The 18356-nt window shown below is 39.8% G+C and overlaps 1 protein-coding gene across 1 annotated transcript in view; it reads left to right on the top strand.

The window, feature by feature from the left end:
• LOC127438065 (low-density lipoprotein receptor-related protein 1B-like) overlaps nucleotides 1-18356 on the top strand; it is a 308837-nt gene that overhangs the window by 39348 nt on the left and 251133 nt on the right. The window contains exons 3-5 of the mRNA XM_051693349.1: nucleotides 11633-11752; nucleotides 12244-12372; nucleotides 17749-18006. Coding sequence (XP_051549309.1) covers nucleotides 11633-11752; nucleotides 12244-12372; nucleotides 17749-18006 — 507 coding nt within the window. The remainder of the gene's footprint in view (nucleotides 1-11632; nucleotides 11753-12243; nucleotides 12373-17748; nucleotides 18007-18356) is intronic.

Below are 18356 nucleotides of genomic sequence, written 5' to 3'. Positions count from 1 at the left end.
CGGGGGCGGCTGTGTGCCACAGCTGGGCTCTCAGGGGTGGAAAGGCCACCGCTGGAGAGCCAATCCTGCAAGAAAAACCCTGTGGACGGTTGTCATGGTGACAACCGTGCACACCGGGTATGTGACCCAGGGTGGAAGGAAGCCGCTCTTTTGCTGAACTGTTGGGTATCGCAGCCACAATAAGGCAACAAAAGATTTTTCGACCGGCCCTCCACCGGGGGATGGAGTGGTTTTTTACCAGCTCCAGGTGAGTGGGTTCCCTCGTCTCTGGTTCGCCCATCTCAGGGGCACTTTGATGACCTCTGTGGGTTCTTAGGCACCGGCTGTGAGACGGGTGGCATCTGCTTCCTGCGGTGGGCTCCACGCCGGGGCCGGGCTGAAGGGGCGGGCTGCGGCGGAGCCGATGCAGTCACCGCAGGGGGATGCCCTTGGCGACGAGCAGACGGGTTTCGGGATCTTGAGCCGCGTCGGGGCAGGATATGACAGATTGCGTCCGTCTGCTGCTTCACCGCCGAGAACTGCTGGGCAAAGTCCTCGACGGTGTCGCCGAATAGGCCAGCCTGGGAAATGGGGGCAGCAAGGAACCGTGTCCTGTCAGCCTCGCCCATCTCAACCAGGTTGAGCCAAAGGTGGCACTCCTGGACCACTGGTGTTGCCATTGTCCGCCCGAGAGACTGCGCCGTGACCTTCGTCGCTCGGAGAGCGAGGTCGGTCGCCGAGCGCAGTTCCTGCATCAAATCTGGGGCGGAACTACCCATGTGCAGTTCTTTCAATGCCTTGGCTTGGTGGACCTGCTGGAGAGCCATGGCATGCCACCTGGCGCGGACACCCTAAGCTCCCGTCCAAGCCCTGTAGGCTCACATTGTCCCTGACGGCTAAAGCCTACAGCGCTTGGACGGGAGCTTAGGGTGTCCCTGCCAGGTGGCGGCGCTCTGCGGGCATAGGTGCACCGCGAGCGCCTTATCCACCGGGGGAATCGCCGTATAGCCCCTGGCTGCCCCACCATCGAGGGTAGTGAGTGCGGGGGAACTGCGGAATCGGGGCCGGGCAGTAAAAGGTGCTTCCCACGATTTCGTCAGCTCCTCGTGCACTTCCGGGAAGAATGGCAATGGAGCGGGGCATGGCGGCTTTGAGCGGCACCGTGAGCCCAGGAACCAATCATCAAGCCGCGAGGGTTCAGGGGAGAGCAGAGGGTTCCACTCTAACCCGATGCTTGCGGCCGCCCGGGAAAGCATGTCCATCATTTCGGCATTGGCCTGTGACTTGGCAATCATCCCCAAAGGAGGAAGCCCAGCTGAGGCTTCTGCGTCTGACTGGACAAGCCCGCTCTCCGATGCTGCGCTCGAGAGCTCATCATCTTCACGGGCTCCGAATAAGAAGCCAGACTCGCCGTGTGACGAGCCGGCGAACTCATCTGGAAGCCCGATTGGGGCAGACGAGCATGCTGGGGAATGGAAGGGCCGCGGGGGATACCCGGCGGAGACGATCCCATTGGGGTCCCCAAATCACCCCCAGTGCTAGCCGCGCTGGCCTCATACCCATAGGTAGAAGGACCGAGGCGGGGAGCCGCAACGTTGCTATGGTCATGTTCTTGCAATGAGAATATGAACCATCCACAAATGCTGCCTCTGTGTGGGTCACGCCCAGACACGAAAGACAGCGACCATGACCATACGAAGTTGAGAGATAACGACCGCAACCAGGAATAACACACAATTGGAAAGGCATCTTTAAAAAACGCATCTTTAAAAAGATGTTCCGTGTGTGCCGCTCTTTTAGAGAAATATATACTCTTTTAGAGGAAAAAAGCTCTTTCAGAAAATATACTCTCTTGTTTTCTGCCGAAGCAGGTGAATGAACAGTAGAATTCAGCTCAATGAGCATGACCGTTCGGCTCCGAAGAGAAAATCTGAATGAGTGGTTGCATACCAGCTCCTTTTATACCCATATGTCCGGGGGAGTGGCATGCAAATACCACTCGCCAATTTTCATTGGCCTTTTATCAAAGACCAGAGGTGTCTCGGGCTCCCAAGAGTGACCCCTAGTGTCACTACATCAACACAACGTCGAGTGAGTGACAAATAGGGAACTTTAGTTTAGGATAAGTCACAGTGCGGTAAAAGGATAATTTGCTGTTTGCTATTGCTAGTCGTTAGCAGCTGGTATTAGGGGGAGCAACATTTTTGGTGTAGAGAGCATTTTAGTTGACAAATATTTGGAGGAGCCCCTGCTGGATGAATATTTTTGATAGATGACCTCTGAATGAAAACACATGGACTAAAAGCCTCAAAACTGCAATTTTAATTTTGTTGGGTTAAGCCTACCCTTTCAAAAAATCTAGAGTTCTGACAAACTTGCTGCAAATTTCCCACTCGTTGTTTTCACATGCAAATGAGCCTGCTTTTCACTGCAAATGTTTGCCAGAAGTTTGTAGCTTTTCTCCGGTAGTGGTGAACTTTCAGCAAACCTTTGGCAACAATGAAGAGTGAACAATGGGTGGTGAATTTGCGGCAAGTTTGCAGCATGTTTGCTTGAACTATCGATTTTTGTAAGGGTTATTTATTCAATTGTAAAAAAAATAAAATAATTCTCCTGAAAGAACAAGAGCACCCAGGGCAAACAAAACTCACATTTATACTACCTGCAATGTCGTTTTAAAATTAGTTAATTGAGGATGAAGTCACGAAAGGTTGTCAACTCTAGATTGGACAATATGTCAGTATGTATGCTGTCTCTGTTTTAATATTGTTTTTAGAATAAGCTCAGAAAGATGTGCTTCAAAGTTATACCATTTTTAACTTTAAGTTAGTTACCTAGCTAGCTGTGTTCGGTGAAATCTGATTACAAAGTAATTTGTTACTGTAATGTAATTACTATTAGTCTAAAAGTATTCTAAGACATTACATTTTAAATTCTTGTAATCAGATAAGTTACTGACTTTCAATTAAGGTAATTACTTTTAAAGCTGAAGTGTGTAACTTTTTTATATTAAAAAATACTTTCTCCTATCCAAGCAAACTTAATTTCCTCACAAACTGTAAACACTGTGTCTCTTTGGTACAATAAAAATTGCTCTCTATTATTTGAGTGGCCAACCAGGCTGACACAACAACATTTACTCAACCAGTAGTGTGAGTCTGGGTCGGGGCTATCTGTTTGTATGGTCAGTGGCAGATGGGGGGAGTGTTTGTAAAAGCTGTGTGAAAACAATATTTATTTTTGTCATTAGAGATGCAGAATTAAAATACTTCAGCTTTAAGTTCATTACTTGGGTTATACATATGTCTAAAATGTTATTGATGTATAATACATTTAAAATATGAATTATGTTCAAACATATGTCTGTTTACGTTTCTGTGACACTTAAAGGCCATGTGACAATGGACGAGGAGGAAATATAGACATTATTTTGAACTTGAGTGAGAAAACTTTTCTGTGGAAAATAACTTTAAAGTAATTAACTCTTCGACTTGCCGAGTTCTCCTAGGTCAATAATTTCTCGTATGTGTGCGAACAAAGAAATATAACCAAACGAACACCTTAGCAAAACAAAAACATCAGTGCATTTCATCATCATTTTAAGGTGAACTAAAAGAAGCCTGTTTGCCCAGCAAGTATAAATTAGCCTTTAGACCAGATCCCTGACTGTTTCTTAACGTGTCCGCAGATGTCTGAATGAACCAATCAGAAAGCTGTATTGTTTAAGCTCCTCCCCCTTCCTAGCTGGCATCGTCAGTCCAGAGAGTACAGCATATGCCTGGGCAGGTCTATTATTCACTCACAGCAGGTCTCCCCCTCAGTCTCCATCATTAGAACGGCCACAGTCCCCAGGGCTCAGACAGCTAGGCCATCACTGTAGCGGAATAAGTGTACGGTTGTGTATTTTTGTGTTTGTGTGATCAGAGCAGGTGACCGGGGGGTCCGCACCTGGCAGTTTTTATAAATAGATGACAGTTGAGTAAACATGGTGTGTTAGAACACCAAGGACGAAGGTTGACCCTAGAAGGAAAGTTGGATTGACTTTCTAAAGCAACAGTGGAATAGATTCAGAGCAGCTCTGTGTAGTAATGTAATATCAACTACATTTGCACATTTTCTGAGGTAAATGTGAGTTGTTTTTTCCTGTGCAGAAGCTGACATACTCTAAATTTTTTACTACTTCAGAACTAATCAAACAATTATCTTTCAGTCTGTTCTTGGAAAACTGTCTTAGGTTGCTTTTATTGTCAATAATGTTTTGTCAAGTGTTGTACATAGGATGACAATTAAATGGTCTTTACTTTCAGAGGCTCAGATGAAAAATTAATACCTGTCATAGAACAGTTCATCCAACAATGAAAATTGTCATCATTTTCTCATCCTCATGTTCCAGACCTGTACGACTTTCTTTTTCTTTTGTGGAACTCAACAGAGGATGTTAATGGGGTGATGAAATGAACAGTCACATTTTCCTTGATATTTAGACATATAAGAGGTAACTGTACTATAAAAAACATATATAAAAACATATAAATAACATATTTTTACTATAAAAACATATATGTAAATTTCAGAGCTCAAAATTCCTCCCCAGTCTAAAAAAGTATTTATTTTTGCACACTGCTGAAACATATAGTTTTGAAATCTGTCTGTTCATGTCATCACAAAACATTGCTCATTTGTATTTACACATCCCACAACATGTGTCATCGCACCCTTGGCCCTGCCCACTGGCATGCTAACTATTCCTGGACACCAAAGGGGACCCATCTGGTCTATTTTGAATTATTGTGTATATAAACATGAACTACACAGACTCTCTGACCACTGCCATGTATCTTGCCGTTTTTTAAAAGGCGAGGTGTCAAGTTATAACTCTGAAAGGGAAAAGCAATTCTCTTTTATTCAGCTGCTGCCTCTTGTTGTTTTGTGGACGCATTCTTTCGCCCATCTGCGCTATTTGTAATTATTGGTGTATGTAAAAATTACACTAGATCAACGTCGTTGATCTTTTCGATGTGTGGGCCAACAGTATGTGTGTGCGTCATTTCACCATGTTTTGGTCTTTGTGTGTTTGTTTGTTTTTTTCATCTCATGTCATGTCATGTGGATTGCTTGTGAACCAGTCATAATACGATTCAAGCTTTGCAAAGGAACTGTTATTGAAGAATGGGGCAGTTAAAAACAGTTGGACCAGATTTGCATTCCTGAATATTTCAGATGTTATGACTGTTTGATATTTTATGGTTTTAAGTGATAACAGTTGTGCTTGAGATTAACAGTTTAATATATTCGGATGCAATGTGTTGGATGTGTGTTATGTGTAAACCCTGCAATTTTGTTTTAAAATGTTGAGGGGCTTGTTCATTCTCTTCCAATTGAGTTTGCTGAATTTGAGGGGCTGCATGATGTTAGCCAATTTTTAAGGAGGCGCTTAGGCCGAAACTGAGCATTTCAGACAGAGGGCCAAAAACAGGGTGTAAAATTATCATATATTACTAAATTTTGACTGTTTTCATGAAAAAAAAAAAAAAAAAAAAAAAAAAACAAAAAAACTTTTGTAACATTATCTGTGGACCTCAGGGAGGATAATACAATTATAAAAAAATAAAAAAGCACTTTTTGACCCCTTTAAGGCAGAATGTTCACATTGCTTTTGTCCATATAAAGAAAATGAACAGAGACAAGGACTTTCAAGCTCCAAAAATGACACACACACACAAAAAAAAAGAAACAGTAAAAGAGTACCATAAATGGAGTCCATACATCTTGACATGACATTTTTGAATGCACGAAAATGCAAATGAGATTTTTAGAGCTATGGTGGAGTTTAATTTAATTCACAATGTAGCGCTGAAATTAAAATAAAGATCTGTTACACAAAAACACATAGTTATTAGTGTAATATAGAGCACTAGTCATATGGACTGCTTTTGTGCTGCTTTTTTGTTATTTTAGAGCTTGACAGCCCCCGTCCACATTCATTTTTATTTAATGTAAAAGAGCAACTTGGACGTTCTGTGAAATATTTTGACAGTAAGTCATATTGGTTTAGAACTACATGTAAATGACAGAATTGTCAATTTTGGGTGCGTTTTTCCTTTAAATTGCTGTCATTCCCAATTCTTGATTACATCACATATTTCAATGGGCAAGAATGTCCAAAAGGCATAAGGAAATAAAGCATGCTTTATTGCCAAGATTATAAAAGATTTCAGGGACTGTTAGTCATTCCCTACTGCTAGTCCCACATATAAATAGTTAAACATCTTTCAGCTCGAGTGGATACACATACCCTGTAATAGATAAAAAGCTATTATATTTCACTTTCAGTTCTACTCAGATTGTAAAACGCTTAGCATTACCCTTAAATGCTGTAATGCATATTTAAAGAAGTACTTAATATAAAACCGTCTGACTTAAACCACTCAGAACGCAGGCCTGAGGTTGGTCGATGAATATCTCAGTGCATGCTTATTATTAATGTGGCCTCCATAGCAAATGCGCAAAAGTGTCTCTCTGTCTCTCTCTTAATCTCTCTTTCTCACGAATAGACATGTAGAGTCACCAGACCATCTTAAATCTTTCTCTGGATTTGTTCGGAATAGCATACTAACATACTACACATAGGCCCGGATGTACTAAGATCCCAAATAATGGGTACTATCGAATTGCGTATGTGCATTGTGAGGGTACTGCATGTGATTTACAGAGCAAATATCCACACATGCAAATATGTTGAACAAATCCTCCAAAAGGAGGCTTTTGCGTGTGGTAAGTTCACAAAATTTAACCATAATGCTCACTTACCGCTTGCATTATACCAAATTCTTTTTTTTTACTCGATATAATATAGGATACGGTATTAATATATTTCCAGTCATTTATAATTGCCTTACACTTATTTATATGATTACATGATATCATCATAAAATCCCTGCTATTTAATGGTGAGACACCGAAATTTTAATTAGCTGTGAAACTTAACGAAACCAAGAATTATAATTTTAAATTAGACTTTGTTTTGAATAGTTAAACTAATTCTAAATGCTATTATATTATTTGTTATAAGGGATATACTTAGAAAACACACATTACTATCATAATAAAAGGCTCTAACAACTTTTACAATTTTGGATAATATTTTTAAAATCTTGTTGAACTTGCAAAATTGCAAAGGCGTACTATTTTGCTCATCTGAAAGACTGCTTTAGTAGATCACCTCTGATGTTTTTTGCACATACTAGCAAGTTTACATGTATTTTCATACATGTACTATAAACCTAAGCCCCTTTAAATCGGCGACTTGATATCTTTGCAGTATATAGTATGTATACTATGCACAGTATGCAGATTTCCTGTATTCATAGAGTACTTGGATGACCTACTACATATGCCAAAATGTGCAACTTGATTTTCCATTTCAGTGTGACGAACTGCTATTTATAGCTGCAATTTTTTTTGCCAGATGCCAGCCACATGCAATGAGTAATGATGAGGTGACCACAATGTAGCATACTTCTGTTTGAAACATTGATCATTACATGCCTACTGTTTCAATTAATATTTTTGTTTTTAAATAGTATGCAGTATACACCGATAAGGCAAAACATTTTGACCACTCACAGGTGAAGTGAATAACGTTGATCATTTCCTTACAAGGCCACATGTCAAGGTCTGAGTAGATTAGATGGTAAGCGAACAATCGGTTCTCGTAGTCAACGTGTTGAATGCAGGAGAAATGGGAAGGAGTAAAGACCTGATCGACTTTGACAAGGGCCTAATTGTTATGGCCAGATGACTGGGTCAGAGCATCTCTGAAACAGCAGTGTTTTGGGGTGCTCCGATTCAGCAGTGGTGAGTACCTACTGACAGTTGTCCGAGGAGGGACAAACCACAAACCGGCTACAGGATGTTGGGTGCCAAAGGCTCATCAATGTGTGAGAGCAACGAAGGTTATCCCATCTTGTCCGAACCGACAGAAGGTCTACTGTGGCACAAGTCACATAAACTTTTAATGATGGTTATGGGAGGAATGTGTCACAACACTCAGTGCATCGCACCCTGCTGTGTATGGGGCTGCATAGCCACAGATCAGTCAGAGTGCCCATGATGATCCCTGTCCACTGTCGAAAGCACCTATAATGGGGCACGTAAGCATCAGAACTGGACCTTGGAGCAGTGTAAGAAGGTCACCTGGTCCAATGAGTTCCATTTTCTTTTACATCATGTGGACGGCCGTGTACTTGTGCGGTGTTTATCTGGGGAAGTGATGGCACCAGGATGCATTGTGGGAAGATGACAAGCTGGTGGAGGGTGTGTGATGCTCTGGGCAATGTTCATCTGGGAAACCCTTGTTCCGGCCATTAATGTGGATGTCAGTTTGACACATGCCACCTACCTAAACATCGTTGCAGTCCAGGTACACCCCTTCATGGCAATGGTATTCCCTGATGGCAGTGGCCTCTTTCAGCAGGATAATGTGCCCTTCCACACTGCACACATTGTTTGGGAATGGATTGAGAACATGATATATATATATATATGATAAGACGGCGCCGCGGATGGCAGCCATGGTGTGGAGCGCTCCAATTCTTTTGTTGTTTTTGTTTGTTTGCCCTGTGTTTAGCAATCTTTTTCCAATCAGTTTTACCAGGGACGAACTGCTGAACATTCAGCAGCATATACCAGATAATCTTTTCCCGGTTTTTGACTATTTGGATGCTTTGCTGGACATTTTAGTTGGAGGCACAGCTGTGTTGTTTAAGAGACGCAGGCGAGGGAAGCGAGCCAGCGCACTGGTCAGGTTTGATCAGTGTGGCTTTCGAACAGCGCTGCCAAGTATTCATCTAGAAAATCTCCGCTCTCTTCCTAACAAAGCGGACAAACTACATCTCCGCACCCGTACAAACAAGGACTTTTCAAACTCTGCTGCCTTGTGCTTCACAGATACCTGGCTGAGTGAAGCCATTCCTGACAGCACATTACATCTGCTGGGCTTTCAGCTGTTCAGAGCGGATCGCATCGTGGATTTAACGGGGAAAATGAGAAGTGGTGGAACATGCTTTTACATCAATGAAAGATGGTGTACAGATGTAACAACATTAAAGAAGATGTGCTGTCCTAATTTGGAAGCGCTTTTTATTAACTGTAAGCTTTTCTACTCACCGTGGGAGTTTTCCTCGTTTATTCTGGTGAGTGTTTATATCCCGCCACATGCGTGCATGAACGCAGTGCTGCAACAGCTGGCTGATCAAATCACAGACAAGGAACAACAATACCCTGACTCAGTTATTATTATTCTTGGGGATTTATCAAAGCAAACCTCACACATGAACTGCCCAAATACAGACAGCACATTACATGCCCAACCAGAGACAGAAATATACTGGATCATTGCTACACAACAATAAAGGACGCATATCGCTCTGTCCCTAGAGCAGCTTTGGGACTCTCTGATCATTCTCTGGTTCATCTTCTTCTGATCTACAGGCAGAAACTTAAATCAGCTAAACCTGTAGTAAGGACTGTAAAGATATGGACCAATGAAGCAGAAGATATTCTGTGAGGATATGTGCATTCCTACTAGGACTTATTTAACATACAACAATGACAAACCGTGGTTTACAGCAGAACTCAGGCAGCTTTGTCAGGCCAAAGAGGATGCTTACAGAGGTGGGGATAAAGTCTTGTACAATCAGGCCAGGAACACAAGTTTTCAGCTAATGAACCTGCATCAGTGTGGAGTGGCCTGAAAGACATTACTAACTTCAAGAGACCTTCCTCCAACACTTTATGGAACCAACAACTGGCTGACGACTTGAATGTGTTCTACTGTAGATTTGAAAGACCCAATCTTACACCCCACACACGCTCTGACCTTTACTTCACACAAACATCAACACCTCCTGCAACCCCCCTCCTCCCCCCTCCTGCTACTCAACCTGCACTTAAGATCTGTGAAGAAGAAGTGTGCTGTGTCTTCCAAAAACAAAAGACAAGGAAAGTGCAGGGCCCAGATGGTGTTTCAACTGCTTGCCTAAAATTCTGTGCTAACCAGCTTGTATGTGTAAGCATACTTGGCAATAAAGCTGATTCTGATTCTGATGATGAAGAGTTCAAGGTTTTGCCCTTGCCTCCAAATTCCCCAGATCTCAATCCGATTGAGCATCTGTGGCATGTGCTGGACCAACAAGTCCAATCCATGGCAGCTCCATCTCGCAACTTACAGGACTTGAAGGATCTGCTGCTAATGTATTTGTGTCAGATATCACCTTCAGGAGTCTTGTAGAGTCCATGTCTTGGCAGGTCGGCACTGTTTTGGCAGCACACGGAGGACCAACAGCATATTAGGCAGGTGGTCATAATGTGTTAGCTCATCAGTGTATACTGTGAAGTATTCAGTAAGGCCATATCCACTGTAATATGTTTTCGATTGAAAACACATTGATTTTGCTACGTTTACACCTCTCATCTGCACTAGAATGGTGTTTTCCTCCACCAAAAAACTGAGCTTTTAGAAAACACTCTCCATTACCGTGTACTTTGGAAAAATATGATGTTAGGAAACTGAAAATGGATTAGTGTGGATGTGGCCTAAGTAGTAAGCTAGTAGTAATTTAATTCTGAACATTCCTTTGTAACATATAGCAAGTGCTACACATTTCAAATCAACTCCTCAAATCAATGATAATAAAAAGAATCGAAGGTGACCTGTTAGCCACACCCCTAGATGTGAAAGCTTTAAATATGGCCTATACTCTGGATACCAAACTAATTGAAATAGATTGCAGCCCATGTCGAGCAAGCTTTTATAAATCACTGTGATTTTTCAACCAATTCCCAGATCAATAAATAAAGACAGAGGCGTTTTCATTTGGCGCTACAGGCGGGATTAGAATTCAGTCATCAAAACATCCTTCATTACAAGGCAGTAAGTGTTACACAGGTAATAAATATCACACAATGGGCCTTAAAGTTCTATTGACAGCGACTTGGATTGGGACGCATCTGATGGAAACGTATCTAAGGAAACAGGCCGTAAGTGGCACTTAAAAAGTGCTGAATCATGTTCTCATAATGAGGCTGCATCTGTTCAACATTTAAAAAATGAATCTGCATTGGCAAAGGCTGATGGCAGAATGGCATTGTTCTTTTATGGAGGGATTTAGTGAATGCAAATTGTCAATCAAACAGCTTGCTACACCATCTATTCAGCAGGGTTGGGCAAAATTCAGAATGTAATATTTATATCTTCTGCCATCTCAAGCTAAATTAATTTAAAAAATAATGAATTTGTGAAAAGTGGACCATTTCAAAACAAAATGGCTGGTCTCTGTTATCAAGGTTATGCTATTAGCATTAGCATTCAAGAGTCAACAATATTACTTTTCTGTTAGTAATAATAAAAAAAAAAGCACTTTTTCCTCTGTTTATTTTATGTGATGGGGTGGACATGCTATGCTAAATTCAGGAATCAAGTTGGGATTTTAAAGATTCAATTCAGTTTTCATTAATGTTTCAATCAATATAATTCTCAATTCAGTTTCTAATTCACGGTCAACCGTGCTACACAGTCATTGTAGTGTATGACCGTTTCTACAAAATAAAATTAATATAGATGTTGTGTGTTTGTATGTATGTGTCATTTCAGAATTGGTGCGTAGCTGCCAGGAGCAGAGGTGTCAGTTTGACTGTGTGATCATGAGGAATGGGACGTCCTGTTTCTGTGGGGAAGGTTTCGAACTAGACGAGGATGGGAGAAGTTGTCGAGGTTAGATCATGACCATCTGCAACTTATTTGAGTTTAATTCTTTAATCATCTAAGGTTTTAAACATCTGATTATTGTAGTGTACTGGCACTGGCAGAGGTGCGGCAGGCAATAATGGCCAGCAGGTTTTGACAGCTGTGCACCTGATGAAAAAAACCCGAAATAAACAACAACGCAAATAATTGAAAATGCAGAATTCTGCAAGCGCAGATTCCATGCAGACCTATATCCATTACTAACAGCAAAGCTATCTGTGGTTGCTTCTCCAGTGCCTACATGAACTCGAACCTCACTGATATCCAACAAACACTGTTGATTTCATCATAAATTATGATGTTGACCAAAATACTAACTCCATTCCCTCTCCACACCTACACATTCATGTGTTTTGATTGAATGCCGCTCAAAGGCCACATTATGAGTAGGGTTTGCATATTTAGGTCATGTTTGAGCACATTTAGTGTTTAATAAATAGCCCCGCTGTTGCCCGCAGATCATGATGAATGCAGTCAATACTGGACATGCAGTCAAATCTGTATGAACACACAGGGATCGTACAGATGCGCTTGCACAGATGGCTTTAGCTTGCAGGCCAACAGACGATCCTGCAAAGCCAAAACAGGTGAGTCCATTTATCATCCCCTTTATTTCCAGTCTGAAAAAGGCTAGTTAGTCAACATATACTTTACTTTGATTCAGCTGTGCTTTAAGAGCAGAAGTCTAAAAATAAATTGACTCATGCATAAATTAAATATATAGGTCCTTGCTTGAGTTACCTTTTACTAAATGCAAGATAAATGGATGACTACGCCAACTTGGCGATGGAGTCATAAACACTTAAGTTGTGGCATAGTGGTTAGGGCACATGTTCCGACAGATGAACGCATCACCCACTTGTGTGGGTGATGCGGGTTTGAGTCATGGCAGAAAGTTAAAAAAAAATGGTTTAAACTGGTTTAAGATGGTCTTGCTGGTCTCCCAGCAACAGTTGATGAGAGCCCAAAACCCCTCTAAAATCTGAAAAAAATTAAAATAAACAGCCCAGTCTAAGAACAACAAACCAGCTTAGACTGGTTTAAGATGCTTTTTTTTTTTTTTCAGCAGGGATAAAACCACTAGATTTTTCCATATTCTAAAGAAATTGTGAGTGAGTGATGCTTGCTCTTGAATTGCTAAGACATTACTAGGGTGTTGTGGGAGGTTGCCAGGATGTAGCTATGCAGAACTTGAGGTGTTCTGAGCTGTTTATATGAGCGTGTTGATATGATGTTTCTAGGCTGATCTGGATGTTTGCTTGGCTTTTGCTTACTGGCCCAAGTCAAAAGAGTCCACACCTAAGTAGGGTTGCCAAATGTCCTCTTTTAGCTTGGATGTCCTGGATTTTCGCCTACAGGATACCTATTGTCCTGTATTTAAGTGAAACTCTCAAAGGGGGGAACTCCCCCCCCGGTCAGAAGTGAAAACATCCCATTTTTTAAGTGCTCAAAAGGCTTAAGTGTCCCATGTTAGCATAGCGAAAAGTCCCTACATTCCAAGTTTCAGTGTTACTCTGGTCACTAAATATGGCTTGGGACCCTCCTTCAAGTCAAAGAGATTATTTGTCCATTTTGTCAGCCATCAGGCAAAAATCGGAGTCTAATCTTTTAGAAAAAGGAAGATTACTTCTTTCTTTAACAAGCTACATGTTTTGAAGTACAATTCATGTACAATATAATTTACAATATAACAGGTAGAACTGGGTAAAAATATCAATTATCCAATGCACCACATTCTTCATTTGAACAATCTTGATATCGATTTTTAAATCCCAAGAACGATCTATAAATCTATGTGGCAATGCTCTATAATACAAGTGAACTACTTGCATGTGCGAGTAAATGTTCAGATTTCACTCACCAGTGATTTAGTATAGTGGAGAAGTTATTAGCACAGAGGTCCTTTCACTGCATGTTGAGAGTAAAAGTTTGGTTTAACTCATTCTGTGTGTCCAAAGATCCACTCGGGGAATTTTCGCTATGCTAAAATGGGACACTTAAGCCTTTTGAGCACTTATAAAATGGGATGTTTCCACTTCTGACCGGGGGGTGGGAGGTCCTCCCTTTGAGAGTTTCACTTAAATACAGGACAATAGGTATCCTGTAGGCAAAAATACATATGTCATATGTCATAGAATAATGTCTCTTTTAATACTCTTTCTGTTTTTTACTGTCAATTGTTGGTAAAAAAAAAAAAAAAAAAAAAAAGGAAACATTTAATTTTAATCAAACACGAATGTGCTAAAGAAAGGATGCACATCTTATATGCGCTTACTGGCTGATGCCGGTAGTCTTAAAGAGACTACAGATTAAGCATGTGTTCTACATATCAATGTAAATACTTGTAAATAGTAAAAATTATGCAAGTAAACAATTTTACCTAGAAGGGTTGCCTAGAAGGTTCCTTTATAATTAAGAGGATTAGCTGAGAGAGAATGTCTTTCATATGTAAGCAAAATAGACATTGTAATGAATCTATATGAATCTATGTCCAATCGAATTGAGATTGGAATCGAATCGAGAGCTTGTGAATCTGCATCAATACCCAGCCCTACCCTTAAAAAAGATTTGAATCTAGCCTCAAACTTGCTGCAAATTTGCAACAAATTTGCCGTTCATAAATTTCACATGCAAATGAGCATTTGATTCACCGCAGATGTTTGCCAGAAGTTTGCAGCTCTTTGCCGGTAGTGGTGAACCTCCAGCAAACCTTTGGCAATGATGGACAATTTGTGGCAAGTATATTCAAATTCCTAACACTAAGTATGCTAAAAATCTAGCAAACTTGCTGCAAATTTTTGCCAGAGCTCTTCACCAGTAGCAGTGAACATGCAGTAAACCTTTGGCGACAATTAAGAGTTTGCCGCAACACTCATTTGCATGTGAAAACAATGAGTGGTGAATTTGTGGCAATTTGCGGAACAGAACTCTCAATTTTTGTAAGGGTGAGCAAAAGCAACAGTGATGTTTTCCTTATGAAACAAAGCCAGTCCTACAAACTCCACACTCTTCATCACTAAGCATTTTAAATGAAGAACTAATTGAATGGGCAGACACAATGTCTTCTTCAGGGATGTTTGATTGTTCAGAAAAGCAAAGCTAGCATGATCACAGCGGCGATCATCCGGATGCATTAGCATTGATGACTGTCATTCGTCTCATACGAGTGTCAGTTACACTTAGAGTCATCAATATGCAAATGGCTGCTCGTGAGGAGGGGTATGATAGAGTCATGGGAGAGATAAACTGTGGAGGTCTAAATGGAAAGTCAATCAGGACTCATCCAGCCCAGCCTAAGATTGTCTATCAAATTTAGAGATGATTGCACGCTCACAATTAATTGCACCTCATGGTGTTTGTTAATTAGTGTGAAAGGCAAACAAACACAAGCTGGTCAGGAAGTTTACACTTGCACAATTTGTGTCATAGTGATTACACTGTTTTTTATTTATTTATTTATTTATTTATTTTAAGCTGGATAATGAACCTTTGTTTTAAGTGTTATAGAGGTGTGAAAATATATGTGCTGTTGCAATCAAACATTATTCAGTCCCCCAAGACAGTAAGGATTTACAAAGGTAAGCTTTTCTGATGACCCAGAATTTTTAAACTTTACATCTATATCGGTTGAGTGACACATTCAAAGTCATATTGTAGTGTGAATATATAACCTAATATTCCTAAATAGCAGGATTTTTTAAAAATACAGCCATGTCATAATTATTCAACCCCTATTGCATAAAGCTGTTTCTTAAATATGTAAGGCTACACAAGTAATTGTTTTAAAACAAAATTAAGTCATCAATCTGCAATGGCACTTATTTAAGTTTTAAAATGTAAGTTTAGCGTTGTAAGCAAAAATTTATTTCTATGCAACAAATGCAATTGAAAATAAGCTGTCTCAAAAGATAATAGAGGAGATTATTTCATTACACAAGAAAGGTCATGGCTAAAAGTACATTTCCAAGGCACTTCAATTTCCAATAGACAAAGTTGTCAGCACCATTCATACATTTTTTAAATATGGTACAACAGCAACCTTCTTGGGGTGTGGAAGAAAGCAAAACTTCACCAAGGGAAATGTTGACTTGAATATTCAAGAAGTAATTATGAAAGACCTGTGGAGTCCTGGAAGAAGGATTTATAGACGTGTGACACTAAACTGAAAATGAGTTTTAGACCCATGTGTCAGCAGTACATCTGGAGTAAGATGACAAGGTGATGACAAGAATGACACCATCCCCACAGTCAAGCATGGAGGTGGGTCAGTCCTGTTATGGGGGTGTTTTGCAGCCACAGGAAACGGATATCCTGACTATGTGACTGACACCATGGATTCTTCCAGGTATCAGGCCATTTTGGCATGAAAATTGTGATGCCTTCAGTGTGTAAATTGAAGCTTGGTGATCACTGGACTTCCCAGCAAGACAATAACACCAAGGATACATCCAAGTTGTCCAAAATCTGGTTCAGGGATAGGTCGTGGAATGTCCTTAAATGGCCCTTTCAGTGCATCATTAAAATCCCATTGCAAACCTTTGTTGGGATTTCAAGGAAGCAGTGGCAGCACAGACACCAAAGAATGTCAATGAGCTGGAAGCTTTTGCTCATGAGAAATGTGTAAAAATTCTAATAGAGAGGTGTCCGAAGCCTGAGAACACTTACCTGAAACATGTATTTGCTGTTATTAAGGATAAAGGATGCTCCACAAATGATTGACTTTGGGAGTTGAATATTTTTTACATTAGTTAGAATTAGTTATTTTTTATTTTAAAATTTGGTTAAACTGAACTCTTTGTTCTCAAAATCACTCAAATGTGTATTAAAAACTCACTTTGACTGTTTATTGAGGTTTTAGTTGATGTGTTTTAATTCACATCACCAGAATGTATTGCTGGTCAGGGGGGTTGAAAATTTCGATTGCAACTGTAAATATTTGGGCATGTTTGCATAAAAGATGCAAATTACTGAAATGAGTGTTATCTCCCATTTGTTTTAAAACTAGCATATTTCAACTTTTCTTTTCTTGTTGTTATGTAAAGGTCACATTCTGAAAACTTTTTTATCTTCTCTTCATGATTTCTTTTTGCTATTTTTCCAAATACTTGTGTATAGATTGTATTGTTTTACATTACACTTGTCCCAGACCCAGACTTTCAATCTTAGGCCACGTCCACATCAATCCATTTTTGTTTGAAAACTCTGTTTTCAGTTTCCTAACATCATAATTTTCCAAAGTATGCTGTAATGGAGAACGTTTTGGAAAATGCTGTTCTAGTGTGGAAAAGAGGTATAAACGTAGCAAAATTAATGCATTTTTAAACAAAAATTTTTTAGTGTGGCGCGATATACAGTATATAATTGTATCAAAAGTTAGTGTAGGCATACTTGGTTACAAAGGATACAACAGAGTATGACTGAGATGAAATATGAAACGTTACGTGTGAAATATGTTTATTTAGTGTAATTTCCAAGCTGATTTTTTATTTTTCAAATTATGTAAAAAGTGTGAAATTATTATTAATTGTGTGTATTTAGGAAAAATAAAATGCTAGATATAAAACTTGCCTTAGTAAGACAAATGAGTCTGCCATTTTCTTCCAAAAATGTTTAAAATGTAATTTCCACCACAGTAATCAAATAGAATACATACTGTACTTTGAGATAAGGTGGACATAACATTTGTTGGTTCCTAAAAAAATGTCATTCATATTAATGCGTTTTGCAGATGCTTTTATCCAAAGTGACTTTTTGTGGGATTCGAACCCTTGGCCATGGTTTTGTTAATGCAACGCTCTACCATTTGAACTACAAATTAAATAAACTAGTGAGAGTGTGAAAAGCAATTTTAACTAAGGTTTTTTTTATTTTTTATTTTATAAAGTACCCATAGTTAAAGAAACACCCAAATATTCATATTTTATGCATAAAAGTAAATATTCCTTGCAATTTATCTCTTTCAGATCCTGGTGATAAACCTCCGGTTCTGTTGACTGCAAATATGAATTCTTTATCAATTGTTTACCTCAATGGTTCATCTATGCCAAATCTCAAGTCCATGGAGACAAATGGGACTCAAATATTGGACTTTATTTATAGAGATGAGTCACTCTGTTGGCTCTCAACAGCACAACATACAGGTCAGCTATGGTGCGCCAAAATGACCAAACTTAAAGGATTTTCAGAAAAACATCAGATAAGGATAGGTCAGAACTTACAAAGTAAGTATACAAAGTGCAGACTAATGCAAGTGCAAACTAATGTCCTTTGAAGTTTTTAAGAAGCGTTGAGTATCCATGTACAGTAAATATACTCATTAGTCCTTTTTAATTTTCTCAAGTATGTACCATTTTCACCTCTTTATCTCATCAAGTGTTTAATGGCCTGCTAATTAAGTGTTTTAATGTCACAAGTTTAAGTGTGTCAAGTGTGCATGTCAAATCATTGAATGTCAGTTGTTATTCCTTTGAAACACGCATTAATTTTTAATTGCTTCTCACTACCAAATGTAACCTTGCCCACTTCAAGGTGCCCTAATGTCCCATTTTGCATCTAAAATGAATGTTCTCAT

This window comes from Myxocyprinus asiaticus, chromosome 49, assembly GCF_019703515.2.
Source record: "Myxocyprinus asiaticus isolate MX2 ecotype Aquarium Trade chromosome 49, UBuf_Myxa_2, whole genome shotgun sequence".
NCBI lineage: Eukaryota > Metazoa > Chordata > Actinopteri > Cypriniformes > Catostomidae > Myxocyprinus > Myxocyprinus asiaticus.
This window is presented reverse-complemented; position numbering and strand designations above follow the sequence as displayed.